Source organism: Gamsiella multidivaricata, assembly GCF_025024155.1.
Source record: "Gamsiella multidivaricata strain RSA 2152 chromosome Unknown BC939scaffold_26, whole genome shotgun sequence".
NCBI classification, from domain to species: domain Eukaryota; kingdom Fungi; phylum Mortierellomycota; class Mortierellomycetes; order Mortierellales; family Mortierellaceae; genus Gamsiella; species Gamsiella multidivaricata.
In genome coordinates this window covers 308,408-327,922 of record NW_026251734.1, presented here as the reverse complement: position 1 = coordinate 327,922, position 19,515 = coordinate 308,408, and the positions used below count along the sequence as shown (strand labels likewise).

The window sequence follows — 19,515 nt, the reverse complement described above, 5'->3', positions numbered from 1 at the left end:
GCCTTTTTTGACGTACCAGACGTACGGATATCAGTGATCAACACGCTCGGATAATATGGCACCATCATTGCCCGGTACAGCTGGGCGCCGCACAACCACAGGTGGCTCCAGTGCCTCGTCTGCCGGCACTGTCAAACGCGAGGGGTCTGTTAAGCGACGGGGACGGCCCAGACGAGCAGCAGAAACGCAGGAATCGGATTCCGAGAGTACACCCAGGGGCAGTCCATCAGGAAGGAGGCCGACCAGGAAAGCGTCTTCTCGGTCAAGCACTCGCCAAGAAGCAGGAGATCTGGATGAGGATGGGAGCGAGGAGGAAGAGGACGAGGATGGCCAGGAAGCTGCAGTTGAGGATGCAGCTGAGGATGCGGTTGAGGATACAGTTGAGGAGACGTCAGTACCGCCAGAAGACCTGGAAGAAATCGAGGGAGAGATCGACGAGGCGGGTGAAACCAAGGTCACCAAAGATGGCGAGCTACTCGGAGGTACGAATTGGTCAATGCGGTCTTCTTAAAACTCTGTTCGCGTTAGCCTCGTCATGAAGTTACTAATTACCACTAATGATGTTTTTATGCATGCAATAGGCCGGCAATACAAATGCAAGACATTCAAGTTACCGGAAAGAGGCGACAGGATTTATATGCTATCCATGGATCCAGCACGCGTTCTCGGGTTCAGGGACAGTTATCTATTCTTCCTCAAAAACCCGCAGCTTGTCCGCGTCAACACAACTGTCGAGGAAAGACGGTGGATGATCGAGAACGGGATGCTCATGGCGAATTTCAAGTCGAAACTCATTGCTGTTGTCACCGCTCGCTCGATTTTCAAGTCCTTCGGAGCCAGGATCATCAAAAACGGCAGGAGTCGCGTCGATGACTATTACGAAGCAAACGCAACAGAGGAAGACGCCTTGGACGAATCGGATGGCGATATGTCGCGCAATGCTGACGACCAGAATAGGTTTGGCAGAGCAAATGGGGGTGGCGAGGGCACATCCATGTTGTCCAAACGTAAATTGATGCACGATGATGCGACCCGACATATCACGGACCTGAACTGGCAGTATGAGAGTGCTATGGCTGTTCGTGCACTCAATTCGCGGCTAAAGATACTTCGCACGGAGAACCCCAGGTTTTTGGATCCTCATACGAACATCGAGCAGATTCCGAAGTATTCGCAGCCCAATCGATGTGTGGTCCTTACGGCCGAGGAGGATCATCCTGCGGATTCGACCGCTCGTCCAGTATCATCAGGAGAATCAGAAGGGTCATCGGATGCATCCGCACCACCAGCTGTGGTGTCGGTCCCTCGCTCGATCGGACCTGTCGTGGAAGCAGCTGTGAAGATTGAGATCAAGGGCGGCATGCCACCACCTCCTTTTATCCACGACCCGAACGTTTGGGCCGCGATTCCGGAGGAGATTCAACGCCAGCTGGAGGAAGCAGAGACCGCAAAGGCGATGGAGGAAGAAGACGACAACGAGGACATGACGAGATACCCGCTCTCGATTTTGAGTGGTCAATACCAGGCGGCATATCCTATGTAAGTGTTACTGTGGTTACAGGACAGGTTGAATATGTGTCACCAATGTAGATATCTAACATCAAGTGCATTTTCTTGCGTAAATCCTTATCTAGCCATCAATCTCGATTTCAGCAACCCTACAGGATTGTTCTCCCCCAGAGCATGGGAGCTCATGCACAATATATCCACCATCTGTGGTCTACACAAGCTCGTCAAGAAGCAGCTTCGACGCAGCAGAGTCATCCGCCGGCTCAGCAGCAGCACGGCCAGTCAATGCCACAACCACATCACCAGCCTAATATCCAGCAGCAACAGCAACAGCAACAGCAGCAACAGCAACAGCAGCAGCAGCAGCGTCCGCGGATGCATCAGCAATGGCCACAACAGCAGCAACAGCAGCAACAGCAGCCTCAAGTGCCGATCCAATATCAGCCGCAAATGCAGCAAGCCGTACCTCCGCAGTATGGCCGCAGGCACTGAAGACCTCAAAGTCCAATTTTTTTCCTAACACACACACATATACGCATATGTACACACACTTGTACTTTTAGACCATCCGTCCTTTTTGTTGATCCCTTTTCCCTTCCTAAACAGCAACTGGACATCGTGTAGCGTTCGACAGCGAAACAAAATGCCAGTCGTCCTTTAGTCATATCCCCCTCTCGCCTCTGTCATTTTCACTCGCTTGGTTCCTATATCACCTAACTTTATTGTAATAAAAAAAAAAAAGCAGCGTATTTGACAGCGAAACAATGAGTAACAAAAATAAATAAAAAAAGACTGCGCTTAGTGCGAAGGCGAATGACGCGGAAACAATAAGGCAAGGATTTTCGGAGTTGATGAAGCAACTCCGTGGCTAAGTACGTGGATATGGACTGAGGCCTGTTGACGAAAGGACACTGGGCCCAGGTTGATCTTTTTTTGGGGGTTCTTTCAGGACCAGGGGTTCTCGTTTTGTTTTCAGGGACCCCGATCGCTAAATCCTCACCCTTTTTTTGGGCCCGAAACTGAAGGTTCCACCGACTCAATTCCAGTTTGATGTTTACACTGGACAACTTGGACGTCTCCCTTTTTTTTTTTTTTTTTTTGTGGTAACTGGTAATTGATGGCATGTCAGGACAGCATCTCTGCGCTTTATTCGGCAAATGTGCTGAGAAGACGGAGCATGTTTAGAGATGATTTTGCCGAGGGATCAAGAGGTATGTGAGCGTGAAGGGAAGGGGAGGGCTGTTGGGTAATGTGCCATAGACGCTCTTTTCACAAAGAGAGAGAGAGAGGAGAGGAAAAGAATATGTGTATAGAAATAGCAAGGCGAAGAGAGCCGCGCCTTCATCGATCCTCATCGATGAAAGATAGAAATGCGATTAAATATATCTATAGCTTCTTCGAACCATTAATAAGACGGGCGTTTGATTAGGCCATCAAGCATCGTCGCCATCCACGACGGCGCATCGTCTATGCCCTAATACTTGATTCCCTTCATTTATGATCGCAAGCGCGTGGATTTGAGAGCATGGACCACGGGCACACTGCTAGTTGTAGACTAAGTTGTATGAAAAGAGAATGGGTTTGAGAGCGTCGCTATATTTAATTATTCCTTTCCCTCCTCAACCAACACGAGCGAACATAGTGGAGAGCAAGGCGAAGGGAATTATGTATAGATGAGAGACGGAAGAGCATAAGGGCTCCGGGGATACCTTGTGATAGAGGGAGAAAGGTAGGCGACAGGAGCATCGCTGTGAAGGTTGCGAAGGTTTGCCCTGGGATGCATGGCTGCATTCGTTTAAAAGCGTGGAGTGAACCTTTTCTTCTTTCTCTTCTTTCTTCTTCATCAAACTCCTTTTTGCAATCCTCCCTTCCTTTATTTTTTTTCTTCATCCACATAACAACAAGTAATACTTGGAATATATTCATCCGCTTAGGACCATGACTACCGTACAATCATCGACGATGGATATCCCCAATCCTTCGCACACTTTCATGGAGAAGAAACCTCCACTGGTGCCCCGCCAGTCCACGAGCGATGTCCTCTCCTTCACCCATATCATTGCGGACCGCCTGGCACCTGGTCAGAGCGTCTGGGACTACTTCTCGCCCGCTCCTCCCACTGCCTCTGCCACTCTCTCTGATGTTGCTCGCAGCGGGGCAGCGTCTCCAGCACTTCCCCTCTCGCCCATCTCACCCACTTTTCCAACATCGCCGACGACGTTCAGTTTCTTCGGGAACAAGCGACAGAGCGTTATTGTCGATACCAGCAACAACAGCAGCAACAACAGCAAACTGCCGCCTCTTCCGCCTTCACAAGAGCCACAATGTGCATCACCCACCACAGCCGAATTCCAGGACAACATTGCCACGACGACCACTAGTGTCACACCCAGGGTCCAAAAGCGCAGGTCCACTTTTGTCCAGTCCTTGCGTAACATGCTCAGCCTATCCCAATTGATTTTACCCTCGTCCGCAAAGATAGCTGCTGGAGCACAGCCTGCGGGTCCGCCGCATTATAATATCCTGGTGCTGGGATCGGATTCTGCGCCGCTGGCGAGTACGCTCTACAAGATGTCTAGTTTGTTGCCCAGCACGAACAAGATTAGTCATTACCAGGAGATCTCTGGGTTCTTTGTCGCGTATTTCAGATCGAACGGTTCATTTTCGTGTTCGCCAAAGACGTCGACGGAACTGAGCGAAAAGGAGAGGAGGAGACGGTCTGGGGCGTCATTTAGAGCTGAGGGAGATGAGGAGGTGAAGGCGAGAGGGAAGGGGTTGGAGGAGATCGATCAGGAGGGAGGAGGAAGCAGGAGACATTCAACGATAAGGAGGTCGAGTGCAGAGAGTGAGGCGACGCTGCTGAACGCTGCACGGGGAGGACACTCGAGGGATGGAACGACGGACAGCGATGAGGATGACAAGGCAACGCTTTATCAAGAATCCCTGTCGACAACAGCAACAGCAGCAGTACATGAAGATGTCCCCTTGAGTGCATCCGCGAATGCGACTCTGTCTGTGCACGCGTTTTCACTCGACACCACCTGGCCGGTCCCTCGAATTCTCGCACAGACGTTTTGGTTCCCTCACGCACATGGAATTATCTATATCGTGGACGCCACCCGCAAGAATGACCCCCGTGGGATGGACCACTTGCTGAATGCACGACAGTTCCTGGCATCGTTGGTCAAGGACGAGCATTTCCGGAGGAAGGATATCCCTGTAGTAGTGTTTGCGAATAAGGCGGGGATGGATGAGGAGACGTGCTTTAGGGTGGACGAGATTGCAGAGATCCTGGGGTGTGAGGAGTGGGATGATGAGGGCAGGGTCACGGTGCAGGGCGGTAAGGATATGGAGACAGCAGGAGCAACAGGAGACGCACAGAAGGTGAGGGCTTGGTGCGTGAAGAGCACAAGGTCGGATGGAGAGGGCGAGGGCTTGAGAGAGTCTGTAGAATGGCTCAAGAGCCGGATGGGTGAGATCTGGAAGTCGTAAACAAACCTAGGCACATCACGCTTTTATCATTACTCTCCACTCATCCCACTGGTTCCTCACTTCACTTTGCATTCCTGTAGACTAGCTTCATATTCACTTCCACCTCCTATTATTAATAGTTAATAATAGTTATACCACGCTGTCCAACGCGAATCGTATGTGTTAACCAGGTCCTGTTTGAAGTATTCGACGCATCAAATCAAAAAGACAGAGATGAACGGATTGATTTTTTTGGCCAGACCTTGTCAATTATGAATATTTTGCTAAGCAAAACTCCTGTAGTTGATAAGTTAACCAAAAAAATCAATCCGCTCATCTCTCTGCAAAAAGAGTCATGACGATGGATACCCAATATGGACGAGGCCGGAACGTAACGAAACGATGTAGAAGAGGAGCTGCAGGGAGGTCAATCTGGGAGGGCAAAGGCAAGCAAAGTAGAGGATTAAGGGAAAAAAAAAAAAAAAAAAGAAGGGTCGGAACATTCAGGGAGAATGAAATAGGGTTGCATGGGATAGAAGAGGGCATGGTAACAAATCTTATCAGATCCTTTTTTTTTACGCCCAACCCAGGGCCAAACAAGATAAAAAAAAATCTGATAAGGGGCTGCGGGTCATCTTTAGATCGGGCGTTCGCAATGTGACACTTCACCACACCACACCACCTACCTTTTTTTTTTTATTATTGTTGAGCATGCATCTTGCTGCGGAGGTAATTATCTGTACCTGTAGCTTGTACCAGGGAAGCACACATGCGATGGTATGGTTCTTCAGGAAGCATCGCTACTTGTCCACGGGTAATTTACAAGTTACCCCAGCATTGCGGACGAAACTGCTGTCTTATTTTATTTCTCCGCACTTTTGTTGTTAGCTGAATGGTTTTTTTAGAGAGAACAGCGTTAGTCTAGTGTTCGGGTAAGGTTTTTTTTTTTTTTGTTGTTTGGTGCTGACAGCGAAAATAATATATAGGACAGCGGCGACCATTTCTTCTCACCTGTTCCTATTTTCGCCTTCCCCTCCCTCCCTCCCTCTCCTCTTTTCCCTCCTCTGCCTGCCTGACCCTTGTCTGTGTATTACTATACCCCTGGAGAAGAAGTATCACGCAAGAGTGCAAACATCTTTCACCACGTATACGAGCGCACTGTTCGTTGCACTCTTCGAAAACAGCACACCTGTCCGTCTCTTTCCTTAATACCGCTCCATCCACCCTTCTGACCCCCGCCCATCCTACACAATTCATCCCAGAACTACAGCTCCCACTATCTGTCATATCACCAACATGAAGTTCCAAACGCTAGCACTCTCCTTCACCCTGGTCTTCACCCTCTACCTGGTCGCAGATTTCACATTGACCTGGCTGGGTGGATCCGGCTCCCGAGACATTTATTACTACAACAAACGCGACCTCTATTTCGTCACGCTCTTTATCCTTCCTGCGATCGCCAGCCATTTGGTCACAATCTGGGGCCACTACTACCGTGCAGATAATATCTTTCGGGAGAGCATCGCCAAGGTCTCGACTGCGACGGCTAGCGAGCGAAAGAGGATCGGTATTTGGGAGAGACATGACCCATGGTTCGGGTTTACGGTCAGGTACTGGATGCTGGTCTTGGTCTCGGTACTGTTGAACCTGGTGTGGTTCCTGCAGCCGATTGTCACATATCTGCCGCAATCAATCAAGTTCTTGGGGGTTTATGGGGCTATTACTGGTAAGTTGTTGGTTGGTATACCTCCTGTCCTTTGAGGAGGGGGGTTTGACAAGTAAGCCATGGGTAGATCTAATGATGATAACCGACAAGCATTTTTTTTTCTTCGATGGGGATGAACTCATTAGCGTACCTGGCCTTTGGATGTGGTTATGCTGCGATGGGGTCCTGTGGAATGCTGCTTTTGCTGGTGCTGCGGCGATCGATGCTGCAGGCCTTGGGGTTCACCTATGCAGATATCCTACCGTTACATCGGTGGATGGGCGTGGCCTTTATCTTTTGGGGCACCGTTCATATGGTCAGCTATATCCTTTATTACGTGCACTTTGATGCCTTTTGGCGCAATTTCAATTTTGATGGCAACACGCGTGGACCGCAGAACATGATTGCTCTGTTTGCATATGTGAGTACTTTTAAAAAGCCCGCTTTTTTTTTTTTTTTTTGGGTTCACAAGAGTCTTTTTTCATGGTCGAGTCGATTGAACATAAATCTTATTGTGCGTTTTTCTTTTTTGAATGCGTGTTAGGTTGCACTGCTGGGACTTGGATTCACAGCGATCCCTCAGATTAGGAGGAGCTGCTATCTGCTGTTCATCACCACCCATAGGATTTTCACGGTCATCGTCTTCCTGGGTACACTGATGCACTTTCCATACTACATGATCTGGTACTATGTCCTCCCATCCGTCTGTCTCTATCTCGCCGATCGGTTCGTTCCAAAGTTCATCCAGTCCTGCTCGATCGCGCGTAAAGTCGAGTGCACACTCAACAAGGAGGCCGATATCATGACACTGGTCATGGTCTCCAGGAACCGGCTCGAACCCCTAAAGCCTTATTACCCGGGTGACTATGTGAATGTGGAGATACCCGAGTTGAGCTCGATATGCCATCCGTTCACGATCGCGTCGTATTGGGCCGAGGATCCTTACTCGATGACGCTGTATATCAGAACGTTCCAGGAGACAAGGACGAGCTGGACAGGTGCCTTGGCGAATATGTGTGAAGAGAGTGAGGAGACGGTTCTGGTGGAGGCGAATATCGACGGAGCATTTGGGGATCGTAACCATGATTACCTTTCGACAAATGTCATGGTCATCTTTGCAGGTATTTTTATATTTTATATTTTATATTTTTTATTATTTATTATTTTTGACTACTCTATGGGAAGTCACCGGATGTGAGTGACAATCCTCATTGACAGTATTTTCGGTTCTTTTTGCTGATTATAGCTGGAGCGGCGATCACGTCGTTCATGTCGCTGTTGAAGGCGATTGCGGCGCAGATCGAGGCAGCAGAGGGGACGATGGACAACCCGGCAACGATTCAAGTCTATCTGATCGGCACGTTCCGATATGAGAGTGAACTCTACGCCTACGGAGATTTCATGCACCGTATCACGCACGACCCGCGGTTCACGTCCTGGCTGCACACAGAGCTCTATGTCTCGCGACCGGATAAGTATACGCCGCCAGCGGAGTGTCCTAGTGGAGAGTGTACGAGTGAGTTTGTGTGTGGTCGAGTGGATGGGGATGATGGTGGTAAGGCAGTGAACGAGTCGACGTCGTTGCTTGCAAAGGGCAGGAAGCTACGATATGGAGCTGCAGAGGTGAGCGTGAATGGATGTGACGGGTGTGGGGACGGTAAGGGCTGCTGTATGGAGGCTGCGAGCAGCTCTAGTTCTAGCTCGATGACTATCACAAATGCGGCGTCGGCATGTTCTCCGATTACGATTCCAGTCAAGGTCGATGATACGCCGGCGGAGATAGCAGCGATGTATCAGTACAAGTCCCTGCCGACATTTGAGGCAGCGTCCTCGGCAACGATCGCGACTGTGCATGCGAAGAAGGATCTTGTGGCGACAACGATCATGCTTGTGGTGCCTATGATTGTGTTCCTTTGGAGTCGGTCCATCCCCTGGGAGGGGACCTACAACGGCGAGACGCATTGGTGTAGGACGACGAGGGACAGGGATCAGCATAAGACGAACCGGTGTCTGTGGTCATATTCGGTTTTGCCGGGGATCTTGCATATTGTGGCGGCTAGCGTGTTGGGGTACTTGGGACTCTGGGCAGCACGGAACACGAATCTGTGGCAGAGTAGATCGTCTGGAAGCATCACGGATACGGAAGCGCATAGCGCAGGAGATGGAGGTGTGAAGAACGCGTACAGAAATCTTGTTCAGGGGTTGAGTGGACTGGACACAGCATCGCCTCGTCCGGTGAAGAACACCGACCTCGATAACAGGAACAGAGTGAAGGATGTGCATGTGGCAAAAGGGACCATTCCATTCAAGCGTGGTCGTATACAAGTGAACCATCATATTCAAGAGCTGAAGGCGCTTGGCATCGGACGCGAGGATGGCTGTGCAATGGAAGTGGAGGAGGCCAGGAGAGGAGGGGTGTTGGTCTTTGGGGGCGGACCGGATGCGTTTGTGGATATGATTGAGGAGAGCTGCAAGAAGGCACGGTGGCAAGTCGACTTTCATCGCGAGACCTGGGCTCCATGAGCTGCCGTCATTTCCAACGCAGTACCACATAGACCCGTGTAGCATTTTAGAATGGATTATAATTATAATAAACATATATTGCAACGTTTTCAATGGAGCCATTTGAGGCGGGATGCAGTCGCGTCTTATGGGACTTGGTGGCAACATACGAATATTTTAAAATTGGTGGCGACATAATGCGCTCAGCAAACATGAGGTTGGTGGCGATCTCTGTGGAACATTTTTTTTTCTTTCAAAATAAGAAGTATATAGGTATTTGTCCTATGCCTTGGCCTCCCGGACAACTTCAACGGTGCCAGACATGGCCAATCCGCCCTCAGGGTTCTCGACCCAGACCTCGTAACTCTCGAATACGTCCTTGTCCATGGTTGGGACCACGGCTGTGTTCTTTGCACAGATTTTAAAGGGCTGATCGACATAGAGAGGACTCAGGGCACGATACTGGAAGTTCTTGATGATCAATCCGGGATTCAGTTTCTGACGCAGATTCTCGAGCATGAAAGTCGCCGTCAGGGGCCCATGGACCAAGCAACCTGGCATGGGCACGGACACGGACACGGGATTGATAATGAAGATAAAAAATTGGTAGCGTTAGCTTTAAGGACTTAAAAGTAATGTTCGCTAAGAGATGTTCAGTTTAGACTGGAGAATGCACCTGGGTGGTCTTCGACCTTGTTCGCGTATTCGTGGTCAAAGTGGATGCGATGGCTGTTGAAAGTCATGGCCGAATAACGGAAGAGGGTGATGGCCGTTGGGTGGACCGCCATCGAGAAATCCGCCTGTCGTCGAGCTAGGGATGAAGAAAAGTCGTTGAGCCGACAGATCGCGTCAATCGTTGCGGTCCGAATACCCCATCCAAAATAATAATGAGCCGGTTCAAAGATCACGTACGTTTCACGACCTTGGGCTTGGGCGCATGGGGTCGCTTCTCATCCTTCTCCATGTAGACCAAGGTCCTCGTATCCGTCAATGCCCAGCCCTGCTCGTTCTCGATTAATTTCTCAAGACTGACAAAGACCATCGTATCACCGGAGCGACTCTGCTTGATATCCACACCCGTGCACTTGGTCTTCATCAGCATCTCCTGGCCCACCCGCAGCAGGTTCGACGGGTTCTGTTCGACTCCACCGCCGGCCCACATGCGTGCCAGGAAGGGTGCTGGGGGTGCATGGGTCATTTCGTATCCGTCCTGACCCAGATCCTGTTCTCCGATCATGGGAGGGAAGAAAGCATGGTGCCAGTTGACGGGCAAGGGTGCACCCTTTTTAGTGAGAGCAGTGGCAGAGGTAGTAGGGGTGGTCTTGTCGAGGGTCATGGCGAGTTGTTGGAGGCTCTGGGGCCGGATGGTATCGCGTTCGATGAGGACGGGCTTCTTGAGGATGGTGGTCTTCCAGTTGGCGATGATGTCCGCGGCGGAGGGCGAAGGGGAGGCGACGGAGGAGAGGGGGCGGAGGGAGAGGAGTGGGGCGGCCTTGGTGAAGGCGGGTCGGGTGCGGAGGAGGAGGATGGATGTCATTGTGTGAATCCCGTCGGGGTGAGCGGAGGAGGGGATGAGGAGAGAGGAATGAGGAGAACCGCGTTCGAGAAAGGGTCTTTCCGCTGTGGGAAACGAAAGGGTGTGAGTGCGTGTGGAGGTGTGGGGGAGGTGCAATTGAGGCCGATCGGTGCGGGGGACAGTCCCCTCCGGAAGGAGACTGTCCCCTTTCATGTGAAGTCCACTGTGGGCGACTACTTCCCGCTACTTCCTCATCACTCCCCATCCTTCTTTCCTTCCATCACCCCCTCCACCCCTCTCCCACTCCCTTCCTACCCACATCCCTTTCCTGTGTGTGGCTGTCCCCTGTCCGGCTATCCACAATACTCACCGACCTCGCCCTCCTCAGTTCAGGACATCGCTTTCAACCACATGTCGCCAGTCGCCACCACCACCTTGAACAGCAGGAGCCAGACTGATGCTCGTGTCCAGGCAAAGCTGTCGATCCGTCCTGAAGAATCTATTAACAGGGACGCGGATGCGGATGTCCTCTACCGACTCAACAACACCATCCAGGTGACAAGGCCCGTCTGGAACCAACTCCGTGGGACCAATGTCAATGCCTCGACAGATACTCAAGGTACGAATGCAGCGCTTTAGGTCCCAACGATCCTGGGTCTGATATGCGTATATACTGCCGTGGAAGGTCTTTTTTTCACAAAAGTCAACGTGCGATCATCTCGTGAGGTTCCCCGCAATCCCCGGCGGGGAGTTCTCCCACCCCACCTTCATGTCTTCACCCGTGCCAGGGCGTGTATGTGTGACCCGGCAAACCTTGATTTACTCATTCCTCTCCTCTTATTGTAACAAATCAGGCTCGGTTCCGGTCGCGATCGTCGTCTTCAAGGACAGCTTTCAGATGCACACGGCTTCCGAACACAGCGCCAAGCCGTTACTCAATGCCATCGTCGCCCGAGCCGTCCTCCTCACCTCCTCGATCGATGGACATATTCCCGAGGCAAGTTCTCTGATCCACTTTTTTTTTTTGCACTCTGCCATACTCTCTCATTTTTTGTTCCTGGCTAATCTAACACCACGGTGTATTCATTGGATATTAACCTATTAGACAGCAGAAAATGAATGCTTCATCACATCCGACTTTGCCAGGGTACATATGCCGTCTACAAGCTTTGAGAGCCAGGTTCAGATCACCATTCAGAGGACAGATCTGGTTGTGCTGGACGAGATCATTCTGGCTGCAACGACTACGGATGCATACGAGATCATATCTTCAGGTATGTATCTGTTCTTTATCTTCTTATCAACTGAATACAGTATGGTTGACAATAATAAACTAAACAGGCCTCTCATTGCTACATAGACCCCAGCTTGATCTCAAGTCACTTTTTGCCGCAAGGAGGCGAACCCGTAATCATTCGATATGAGCAAGTCTACTACATCCAAGGTCCCAACGGCGAGCAATTGCCCATCAAGGTTCTCATGTGCAACTCCGTCTTGCAGGGCATCATGGAGGAAGAGACCAGTATCATTTTCACGGATATGGCAGGAGAGAATCTCGATCAACCCACAGCTGTTGATTTTTTCGAGTCAGCGATCCCCAACAGTCACCTCAACATCTTTGAAGACGAGGCAGATCCGTTTGACTTTGACGGCGACTTTATCGCCTCACGCTTCTTAGTCAAGGGCCATCATCACACGGGACCCAAGAGTGCATTCAAGGACCTTCACTTCTCTGTGGCCGATTTGGAGGATGATGACGATGATGAGGAAGAGGAGGACAACAATACGTTTTCGGATGTCATGGACGATTCTGGCGACGAGATCGACGGCCGTAAGATCCACAGAGACACTAATGGACATAGCCGGCGCATGCGATCCTTATCTAGTCAGGAGGCATCTGTTGAAGGAAAGGAGCGGCCAGTCAAGAAGACCTCTATCGACTTTTCGCCATGGGTCCAGAAAAGCCATTATCCATCCCACAAATTGTCGCCCCAGCCCGCACCTGAAGATGATCCAGAGGCAAGAATCTTTGTCGATGTGGCACAGCTGGGCAAGTTACGTGTCTTCAGCGGCGACTGGGTAAGCATCGTTCTAATCAGGAACGATATGACATCTCGTGAGGCATTCTAGGGCGCTGCAACTTACGCTCACGGTCAAATTCGTATCATAGGTACATGTATCCGTCAAAGAGCCAAAGTCGACTTCCCGCTTTTGCAGGATCTATGGGTTGACATTCCCCTCGACAGACGCCATGAAAGGATTGCCACGAGTATACTTGCCTGCAGGACTTCATTTCAATCTTGGCACACCTTCTTGTCTTACCATCGATGCAGCACATCTTAAACAAGAGGAGCCCGTTGTTGCCAAGGCGGTCACTGTCGCTCGCGTTGCATCGTCGCCAACAGTTGACAAGGCGCTGCAGACAGCATGCTTGGAGGCGCTCAAGGAGTGGTTCGAGGAATACGAGCGAGTCGTGTGTGAGGGAGATGTCATCGGGGTTGAGATTGACGAGGAGGCTGCCAAGTTAGCTCCTAAGCAATTGAATTCTGCAGATGTTTCTAATATCGACATCCGTCTGTCCCTGAGCCCCTCGGATATAAAGACGACGATTTATTTCAAGTTGACACATCTTGAGGATTCCGGCAAACCCAATAAGCACACACAGCTCGTCGACCCTTCGGTCACAAAGATGATTCAATCGGGATTGGAGCACTCTAGAGTCCCGCCCAAACTGAAGCGTCATGGCTACAGTCCTGCTATTCCAGCATTGGATGATCCCTCAGCACCTCAGGCTTTCCCTCAGCTCCATCAGCTTGTATCTTCAGGATTGCACCCGTTTTCGTCCAAGCTCGGGTTGAATTGTACGGTATTGCTGCATGGAGCCAGGGGCATTGGAAAGAAGACGATTGTCGACTGGGTCGCTGATCTCGCAGGGATCCATCTCATGGAGGTCAACTGCTTTGACATTGCCAGTGACACTGACGCAAAGACCGAGGTCGCTGTCCGGGCCAGGTTTGACAAGGCCGTGGCCTGTGGGCCCTGTATTCTGCTCCTCCGCCATATCGACGCCTTGGCGAGGAAAAGCGTCGCCCTGGAGACTGGTCAAGGTACGTGTGCTTTGGAAAGAGATGTGTTTGGGATGTTGTTGAAGGTGTTTGTTCGCTTGGGATCTCACAACGCTTCACACCGCGCTTTTGTCAAATAGAACCCATCTTATCAACTGTTCTCAAGGATTGCTTTACGCAACTGGGCGATGCTTTCAAGACGATGGGTCATCCAGTGACTGTGATCGCTACTACAGGCGATATCGACAAGGTGCCCACGTCTGTCTTGGGATGCTTCCTGCATGAGATTGGAGTAGATGCTCCCAACGAAGCACAGCGTCTCGCCATCCTGAAGAACTTGACTGTGGCCACGCCCTTGGGACCAGACGTCTCTCTAAACTCGCTGGCGACTCAGACTGCAGCGCTTGTTGCCAAGGATCTGGTCGACTTGACTGGACGTGCCGGCTTGGTCGCTATTGACCGTGTTGAAAAGTCCATGTAAATATTCATCGCTTGTTGTTTTATTGATTTTCGCAAACTCGGAAAGGCTCATTTTAGCTGACGATCATGTTTAATGTTCTCTGAATGAATATCTAGTGAGGAATGGAACAAGGGTAATGTGCCAGCACAGAGTCTCGTGCATGCAGGTGTGGCGGTCACTGCTGCCGACTTTGACACGGCCCTGAATAAGGCTCGTGCCTCCTATTCGGATTCAATTGGAGCGCCCAAGATCCCTAATGTCACATGGGACGATGTCGGAGGCCTGGCCTCTGTTAAGAACGACATCCTGGACACCATTCAGCTGCCGCTCGAGCATCCGGAATTGTTTGCCAGCGGACTCAAAAAGCGCTCAGGTATTTTGCTTTATGGACCTCCAGGCACAGGAAAGACCCTGCTCGCAAAGGCTGTGGCGACATCTTGCTCGCTTAACTTCTTCTCTGTCAAGGGACCCGAACTCCTGAACATGTATATCGGAGAGTCTGAGGCGAACGTGCGTCGGGTGTTCCAGCGCGCGCGCGATGCAAAGCCCTGTGTCATCTTTTTCGATGAGTTGGATTCTGTGGCGCCGAAGCGTGGCGAAAAGGGCGATTCTGGCGGAGTGATGGACCGTATCGTTTCGCAGCTCTTGGCTGAGCTGGACGGAATGAACGGAGGTGAGGGCTCTGGAGATGTCTTTGTGATTGGAGCCACGAACCGACCGGATCTGCTGGACCCTGCATTGTTGCGTCCTGGACGGTTTGATAAGCTGTTGTATTTGAGCGTCAGCACGAAGCACGAGGAGCAGCTGCGTATTATCCAGGCGCTGACCCGCAAGTATGTTGCGTCTCAATGTATTTGAAATGCATTGCACGCAGTTCTTTTTAGCGAGAGTTTCGACCGCTAACTCGGAGGTTTTCTTTCTTGTAGGTTCCGTCTCCACCCTTCATTGGACTTGACAAACGTAGCCGAGAAATGCCCTTTCAACTACACGGGTGCAGATTTCTATGCCCTGTGCTCTGATGCCATGCTCAAGGCTATGTCCCGTACCGCTGATGGCATCGAGAAGCGTGTTGGTATGCTGCAGTTGTTGAACCATTTCTTTTCGATCCATACTAAACTTTGGAGATGCATTGGACTAACATAATCCATTTGGGATCTATTGTATAGTTGCCATCAATAGCGACGAGACATCTACACTCCCACTCCCTATCACTTCTCAGTACTATCTCGATCACTTGGCCCAGCCAGATGAGATCCTGGTGCAGGTGACCGAAGAGGATTTCGACCAGGCGCTCGCGGAGTTGGTTCCCTCTGTTTCAGCCCAAGAACTGGAGCATTACCGCCAGGTTCAGAAGATGTTCAACAGCGATGATTTTGCGAAGGACATGGAGGCAGCCGCTGCAGCGGAGGAGGCAGAGGCGGCAAAACGACTGGGACAGGAGCAGGCTGAAGCGATGAGAAAGTTCGAGGAGGCACAGAGGCAGTTGCAGGCTGAGGAGAAAAGCCGCGACGCTCCAGAGTTTTCATCGTCCGAGTCGGCGGAGGGCAAGGACAAGGGCAAGGGCAAGGGCAAGGGCAAAGGTCGTGCGGCAGACTATAGCCATGTGGAGGAGCATGTTGCACAACACCATGAGTTGCAGCAGCATACAGAGGAAATTTACGATGGACCGGGTGGGCCTGCCGGGCTGGAGGAGCCGTTGGTGGTGAGCGAACCGGATCAGCAGGCGATTCAGCATGTGTTTGATCAACAGGGAAGCGGAGGATCTGCCAAGAAAAACAAGTCCTCAGGAGGCGGCAAGGGTAAAGGCAAGGGCAGGAAGTAGCGAGGGAACTCCGCGGTCGACGCGCAGAAAGATGTACAATAGAATCCCATACACCAGTAAAATAAAATGAAACGCATTCTGTTTATGATGATAAAGACGATTCTTTTTAAAGACCGGCCAGAGAGCGAAGGTGGGCGTCTTTTTGGGCGCCGGTATCAGCGACCAGTCTTGAGACACCTCGCTCGAGACTCGATAGAAGATCAAGAGGACTCGATGCTGTGGGCAAATGACTAAAGGCGCCAGGACTCTCCCAGTAGAGACGACGAGAGGCACTGGCCTCCTGAAGGATAGCGATCAGACCAGCTTTAATTGGGCAATAGTCGTTGGAAAACTCGCAGCAAGCCACGCGATTGGACAGCTTCCTCCCTTTCCTTGCTGTGCCCCCAGAACAGCTTGCAACAACCAACACGGACACCTTGACGACAGCTGGGCGACACTCGACAACATGACTTCTCTAAAGCGCATGAAGGTACTATGCTAGAAGCAAGGTGCCGTTCGCATAGAAAGACAAACGGTGCCAGGAGTCTGGATTCTGTTACTGATCAATTCGTTGTTCCATTCGGCAGGGGATCGCGATCTCGAGACCCATTATCTACGGCAATTCGGCCACACCGCTGAACGGGAAGAAGGTCGGCGACTCGGACCATACTCATCGCTGGACCATCTCTGTGCGAGGAATCAACAATGAGGACATCTCCTATTTTGTCCGCAAGGTTGCCTTCAAACTTCACGACACATACGATAACCCCAACAGAGGTACGCTTTTTTTTTTTTTTTTGCTGAAGCGACAGGAGTGCCTTATCTCTGGGATGGCTACCAGCAACCCAAGCAACAGCACTGATTTTTTTTCTTCTTTATTCGTTATAGTGATTGAGAAACCACCATTCGAAGTAACAGAGACAGGATGGGGCGAATTCGATATTATCATCAAAATCCATTTTGTACAAGCGAGTGGAGAAAAACCGCTCACACTCTACCATCGCCTGAAGCTGCACCCATATGAAGAGGATGGTCCAGGGAATCCATGGCCGAAACAGAAACCTGTCACCAGCTACGCATATGACGAGATCGTATGTGTTTTGATACAGGATCACTGCAGTGGACTTTATCGCGGTATGGAGAGCAAGAGAGAACTAACGCTTTACAATTGATCGTATTAGGTGTTCAATGAGCCGGTTGATAGTTTCTACAACATCCTACAGGATAACTCGACATCCAACATCCCACTGAAAAAGACGCCCCATCATCAATTCAGTTTACAGGCTGAGCAGGAGGAAATTGAACGCATTGACAAGGCTATCAAAACCACAGCACAGGAGATCGCAAAGCATCGGGAGCGGTGTAAGCGGCTCGAAGCAGAATTGTCTGCAAAATGATCATACTAAAGCCATATCCTGCGGTCATCCCATCATGAAGCATGCTCTGCAGCAAAGGATCTAGCATATGGGATACACAACTGTCCATGTAAAATAAAACAAAATAAAAAAAGACCGAGAATAACAGCTGTTATACACATGTTTTCTACATTTTTATGGTGGTTTCAATGATCCTTCCTATGCTCTACTTGGTGGTTGGAAATGATCCGCAGCTTCGTGTTATTAAGCGTTCCTGGCAATGTCAACGCGGACCAATCTGTCGCCATCCCATCCATGCTTTTCCAGGTCCCGACGCGTCTCAATTGGGTCCTCTAACGTCTGCTCGAGGAAGAAATTGAAAAAGCCCTCCAGGGTCAAGTAGCCCTTGGCATTCTTTCCAAATTGAATGCCCATCTGTGTCAAGAAGGCAGCTGGTGGTCGACTTCCGTTGGTCTTGTACACAAAATCTGATAGCTCTGAGGGTGACAGAGCGTCGTCGTGATCCTTGTCAAAGGTATTGAAAATGTCTGTCAAGGCAGCCTTCAAGGATGCAGACAGCTCCTTGGCAGAGTCCAGTAAAGGTGCACCGTCCGTCATTGTTGAGCCGTATCCATCGAGCAGTCCTTGGATCTCGCGTGTCAATTCTAACAAAAGTATGTCGAGCAGCCGAGGAACGTATTAGACAATGCTTGGTTCGAGAGCAACAGAAGGGCAAAGAGGCGCTTGCAGAGCAGCAGTATGAGCCTTACCACTGATAGGTTCGTAATTTGGATCCACCATGCTTCCGATCTCAAGCAGCGAAAGGGCGTCCTCGAGCTCGTTTAGGACATATAATGCGAATCCAAGCAAATGATAGCATCCAGCATGTCCCGGGAAATTATCTACAACGAGGCGATAGAAGATCATACGAAGGGTGAGCAATCGAATACAAAGCTGTGTGTTCAGGCACCATTCGTTTTAAGCGTAGGCGCCTCTGTACTTACCCAGAATGCCAACCATCAACTGTGCTGCTTTGCTCAACGAGTCGATCTCTCCGGATGTCTGGAACCCCCTCAAAAGTTCCTGCGCCTCCTCATAGTCCTTTTCTGACTTTGCGATCTGGGCGTCCCCGTCGTTGTTCATTTTTGCCATAGCCAGGTGTCTCTCCTTATAGTATTCGCGCCAGTCTGATGGCTCAGGTTTGTTCTGCTCGCCCAAGTCTAGTCCTGCAGAGTCGAGAATTGAGGTGATAGTGAACCTGTCTCCAAAATCATCGACTGCCTTGCTGCAATTGCAGTGTTGTCGGTACAATTACGATAGATGTTATTGAAATAATCAAATATAATAATCCATTGAACATATTGTATGTGCTATGGCTGATAGCCAGCAACGGACAAAAAAAAACGTACTGTTCCCAGACCTCCTGCCGGTTGATGAGCGTATGAAGGCGTTTGCATGTGGCTCCAAGATGAACCATGTCCAGAGGCTCGAGGTAAGAGGCGAGGACCTCGATCAGCTCCTCCGTCAGTGCGTCGAATGTCTTGTTAGGTGTTGCCATGGCCATGGGTGCGGGGTGTAGTATGGGCGAAGGTTCAGAAAGTAAGCGTGTGGTCAGCTCTGTGCGCGTAAAAAAAAAAAAAAAGAGTGCCATGAGTGGCTGATTGTTTGGGAGAAACATTTAGGGTTGTCGGTGCAACCAACCAAGTGCGTGTTGCTCAAACGTTTCAAAAACTACATAGCAAAAGGAGCGAGCATTCTTATAAAGACTATTTCCTTTCTTTTCTCAATCAACCTAGGCACTACATAAGGTCCAGCCTGTTGCGGTGTGCATAGAAGTAACAAGAACAGTTTTTCGATAATCTCTCAAGAGCGCGTACCTTTGATTTCGTGTTTACGCACTCCTCCACTCTGTACGTACTGCTTCGTGTCAAGTGGCAGGTCTAGAGCTACGACTCTTTAAAGTTGTAGGCCTAGGGAAAGCGACAGTGGCCCCGTGGTGCGGCGTTTACCATTTCCTGTTCAGTATTGTGGTCCTTATCCGGGCTATGAAGGATAAATATTTGAATAGATGGATACTCCTTCAAAGCGGAACCACCATATCCCGGAAGCACTCTACCGATGATAAAAAAAA

At 50.4% G+C, this 19,515-nt stretch overlaps 7 protein-coding genes across 7 annotated transcripts; 5 read left to right on the top strand and 2 right to left on the bottom strand.

Annotated features, from left to right (window-relative positions):
- Nucleotides 1–55: 55 nt before the first annotated feature.
- Nucleotides 56–1,543, top strand: BC939DRAFT_396256 (chromatin remodelling complex Rsc7/Swp82 subunit-domain-containing protein; the record flags this gene model as incomplete). The annotated part of the gene is made up of 2 exons (XM_051552279.1): nucleotides 56–482; nucleotides 582–1,543. 2 exons carry the CDS (start codon nucleotides 56–58, stop codon nucleotides 1,541–1,543), a joined length of 1,389 nt encoding a protein of 462 aa, XP_051413138.1.
- A 2,247-nt stretch (nucleotides 1,544–3,790) lies between these two features.
- Nucleotides 3,791–5,150, top strand: BC939DRAFT_449026 (uncharacterized protein). Its single transcript, XM_051555319.1, has one exon. The coding sequence runs from the start codon at nucleotides 3,946–3,948 to the stop codon at nucleotides 4,999–5,001; it is 1,056 nt and encodes a 351-aa protein (XP_051413137.1). The 5' UTR covers nucleotides 3,791–3,945; the 3' UTR covers nucleotides 5,002–5,150.
- A 907-nt stretch (nucleotides 5,151–6,057) lies between these two features.
- On the top strand, nucleotides 6,058–9,208 carry BC939DRAFT_492347 (uncharacterized protein; the record flags this gene model as incomplete). The annotated part of the gene is made up of 5 exons (XM_051559521.1): nucleotides 6,058–6,706; nucleotides 6,832–7,106; nucleotides 7,230–7,806; nucleotides 7,932–8,201; nucleotides 8,775–9,208. The coding sequence occupies exons 1-5, from the start codon at nucleotides 6,277–6,279 to the stop codon at nucleotides 9,206–9,208; spliced, it is 1,986 nt and encodes a 661-aa protein (XP_051413136.1). The 5' UTR covers nucleotides 6,058–6,276.
- A 261-nt stretch (nucleotides 9,209–9,469) lies between these two features.
- On the bottom strand, nucleotides 9,470–10,724 carry BC939DRAFT_396240 (uncharacterized protein; the record flags this gene model as incomplete). Its single annotated transcript, XM_051552277.1, has 3 exons — nucleotides 9,470–9,741; nucleotides 9,864–9,998; nucleotides 10,100–10,724. The coding sequence occupies 3 exons, from the start codon at nucleotides 10,722–10,724 to the stop codon at nucleotides 9,470–9,472; spliced, it is 1,032 nt and encodes a 343-aa protein (XP_051413135.1).
- Nucleotides 10,725–12,572: 1,848 nt separating this feature from the next.
- Nucleotides 12,573–16,050, top strand: BC939DRAFT_396238 (P-loop containing nucleoside triphosphate hydrolase protein; the record flags this gene model as incomplete). Its single annotated transcript, XM_051552275.1, has 7 exons — nucleotides 12,573–12,782; nucleotides 12,874–12,972; nucleotides 13,054–13,810; nucleotides 13,909–14,245; nucleotides 14,345–14,983; nucleotides 15,155–15,300; nucleotides 15,395–16,050. The coding sequence occupies 7 exons, from the start codon at nucleotides 12,573–12,575 to the stop codon at nucleotides 16,048–16,050; spliced, it is 2,844 nt and encodes a 947-aa protein (XP_051413134.1).
- Nucleotides 16,051–16,381: 331 nt separating this feature from the next.
- BC939DRAFT_449018 (yeats family-domain-containing protein) lies at nucleotides 16,382–17,564 on the top strand. Its single transcript, XM_051555318.1, has 4 exons — nucleotides 16,382–16,519; nucleotides 16,617–16,806; nucleotides 16,918–17,120; nucleotides 17,211–17,564. Exons 1-4 carry the CDS (start codon nucleotides 16,496–16,498, stop codon nucleotides 17,424–17,426), a joined length of 633 nt encoding a protein of 210 aa, XP_051413133.1. The 5' UTR covers nucleotides 16,382–16,495; the 3' UTR covers nucleotides 17,427–17,564.
- On the bottom strand, nucleotides 17,565–18,646 carry BC939DRAFT_132914 (uncharacterized protein). The gene is made up of 3 exons (XM_051550083.1): nucleotides 18,389–18,646; nucleotides 18,155–18,286; nucleotides 17,565–18,049 (listed from the first exon to the last, which is right to left on the bottom strand). The coding sequence occupies exons 1-3, from the start codon at nucleotides 18,534–18,536 to the stop codon at nucleotides 17,649–17,651; spliced, it is 681 nt and encodes a 226-aa protein (XP_051413132.1). The 5' UTR covers nucleotides 18,537–18,646; the 3' UTR covers nucleotides 17,565–17,648.
- Nucleotides 18,647–19,515: the final 869 nt, after the last annotated feature.

What these genes read in the sequence shown, in the direction of transcription:
- BC939DRAFT_449026 (XM_051555319.1), top strand. Translation starts at nt 3,946, where the DNA reads ATGCTCAGCCTATCCCAATTGATTTTACCCTCGTCCGCAAAGATAGCT.
- BC939DRAFT_449018 (XM_051555318.1), top strand. Translation starts at nt 16,496, where the DNA reads ATGACTTCTCTAAAGCGCATGAAG. An exon ending in CTTCTCTAAAGCGCATGAAG is followed by an intron (nt 16,520 to 16,616) that starts GTACTATGCTAG and finishes TCCATTCGGCAG; the next exon opens with GGGATCGCGATCTCGAGACC. An exon ending in GCTACGCATATGACGAGATC is followed by an intron (nt 17,121 to 17,210) that starts GTATGTGTTTTG and finishes TGATCGTATTAG; the next exon opens with GTGTTCAATGAGCCGGTTGA.
- BC939DRAFT_132914 (XM_051550083.1), bottom strand. Translation starts at nt 18,536, where the DNA reads ATGGCAAAAATGAACAACGACGGGGACGCCCAGATCGCAAAGTCAGAA. An exon ending in GTTGATGGTTGGCATTCTGG is followed by an intron (nt 18,287 to 18,388) that starts GTAAGTACAGAG and finishes GCCTCGTTGTAG; the next exon opens with ATAATTTCCCGGGACATGCT. An exon ending in AAATTACGAACCTATCAGTG is followed by an intron (nt 18,050 to 18,154) that starts GTAAGGCTCATA and finishes TACTTTTGTTAG; the next exon opens with AATTGACACGCGAGATCCAA.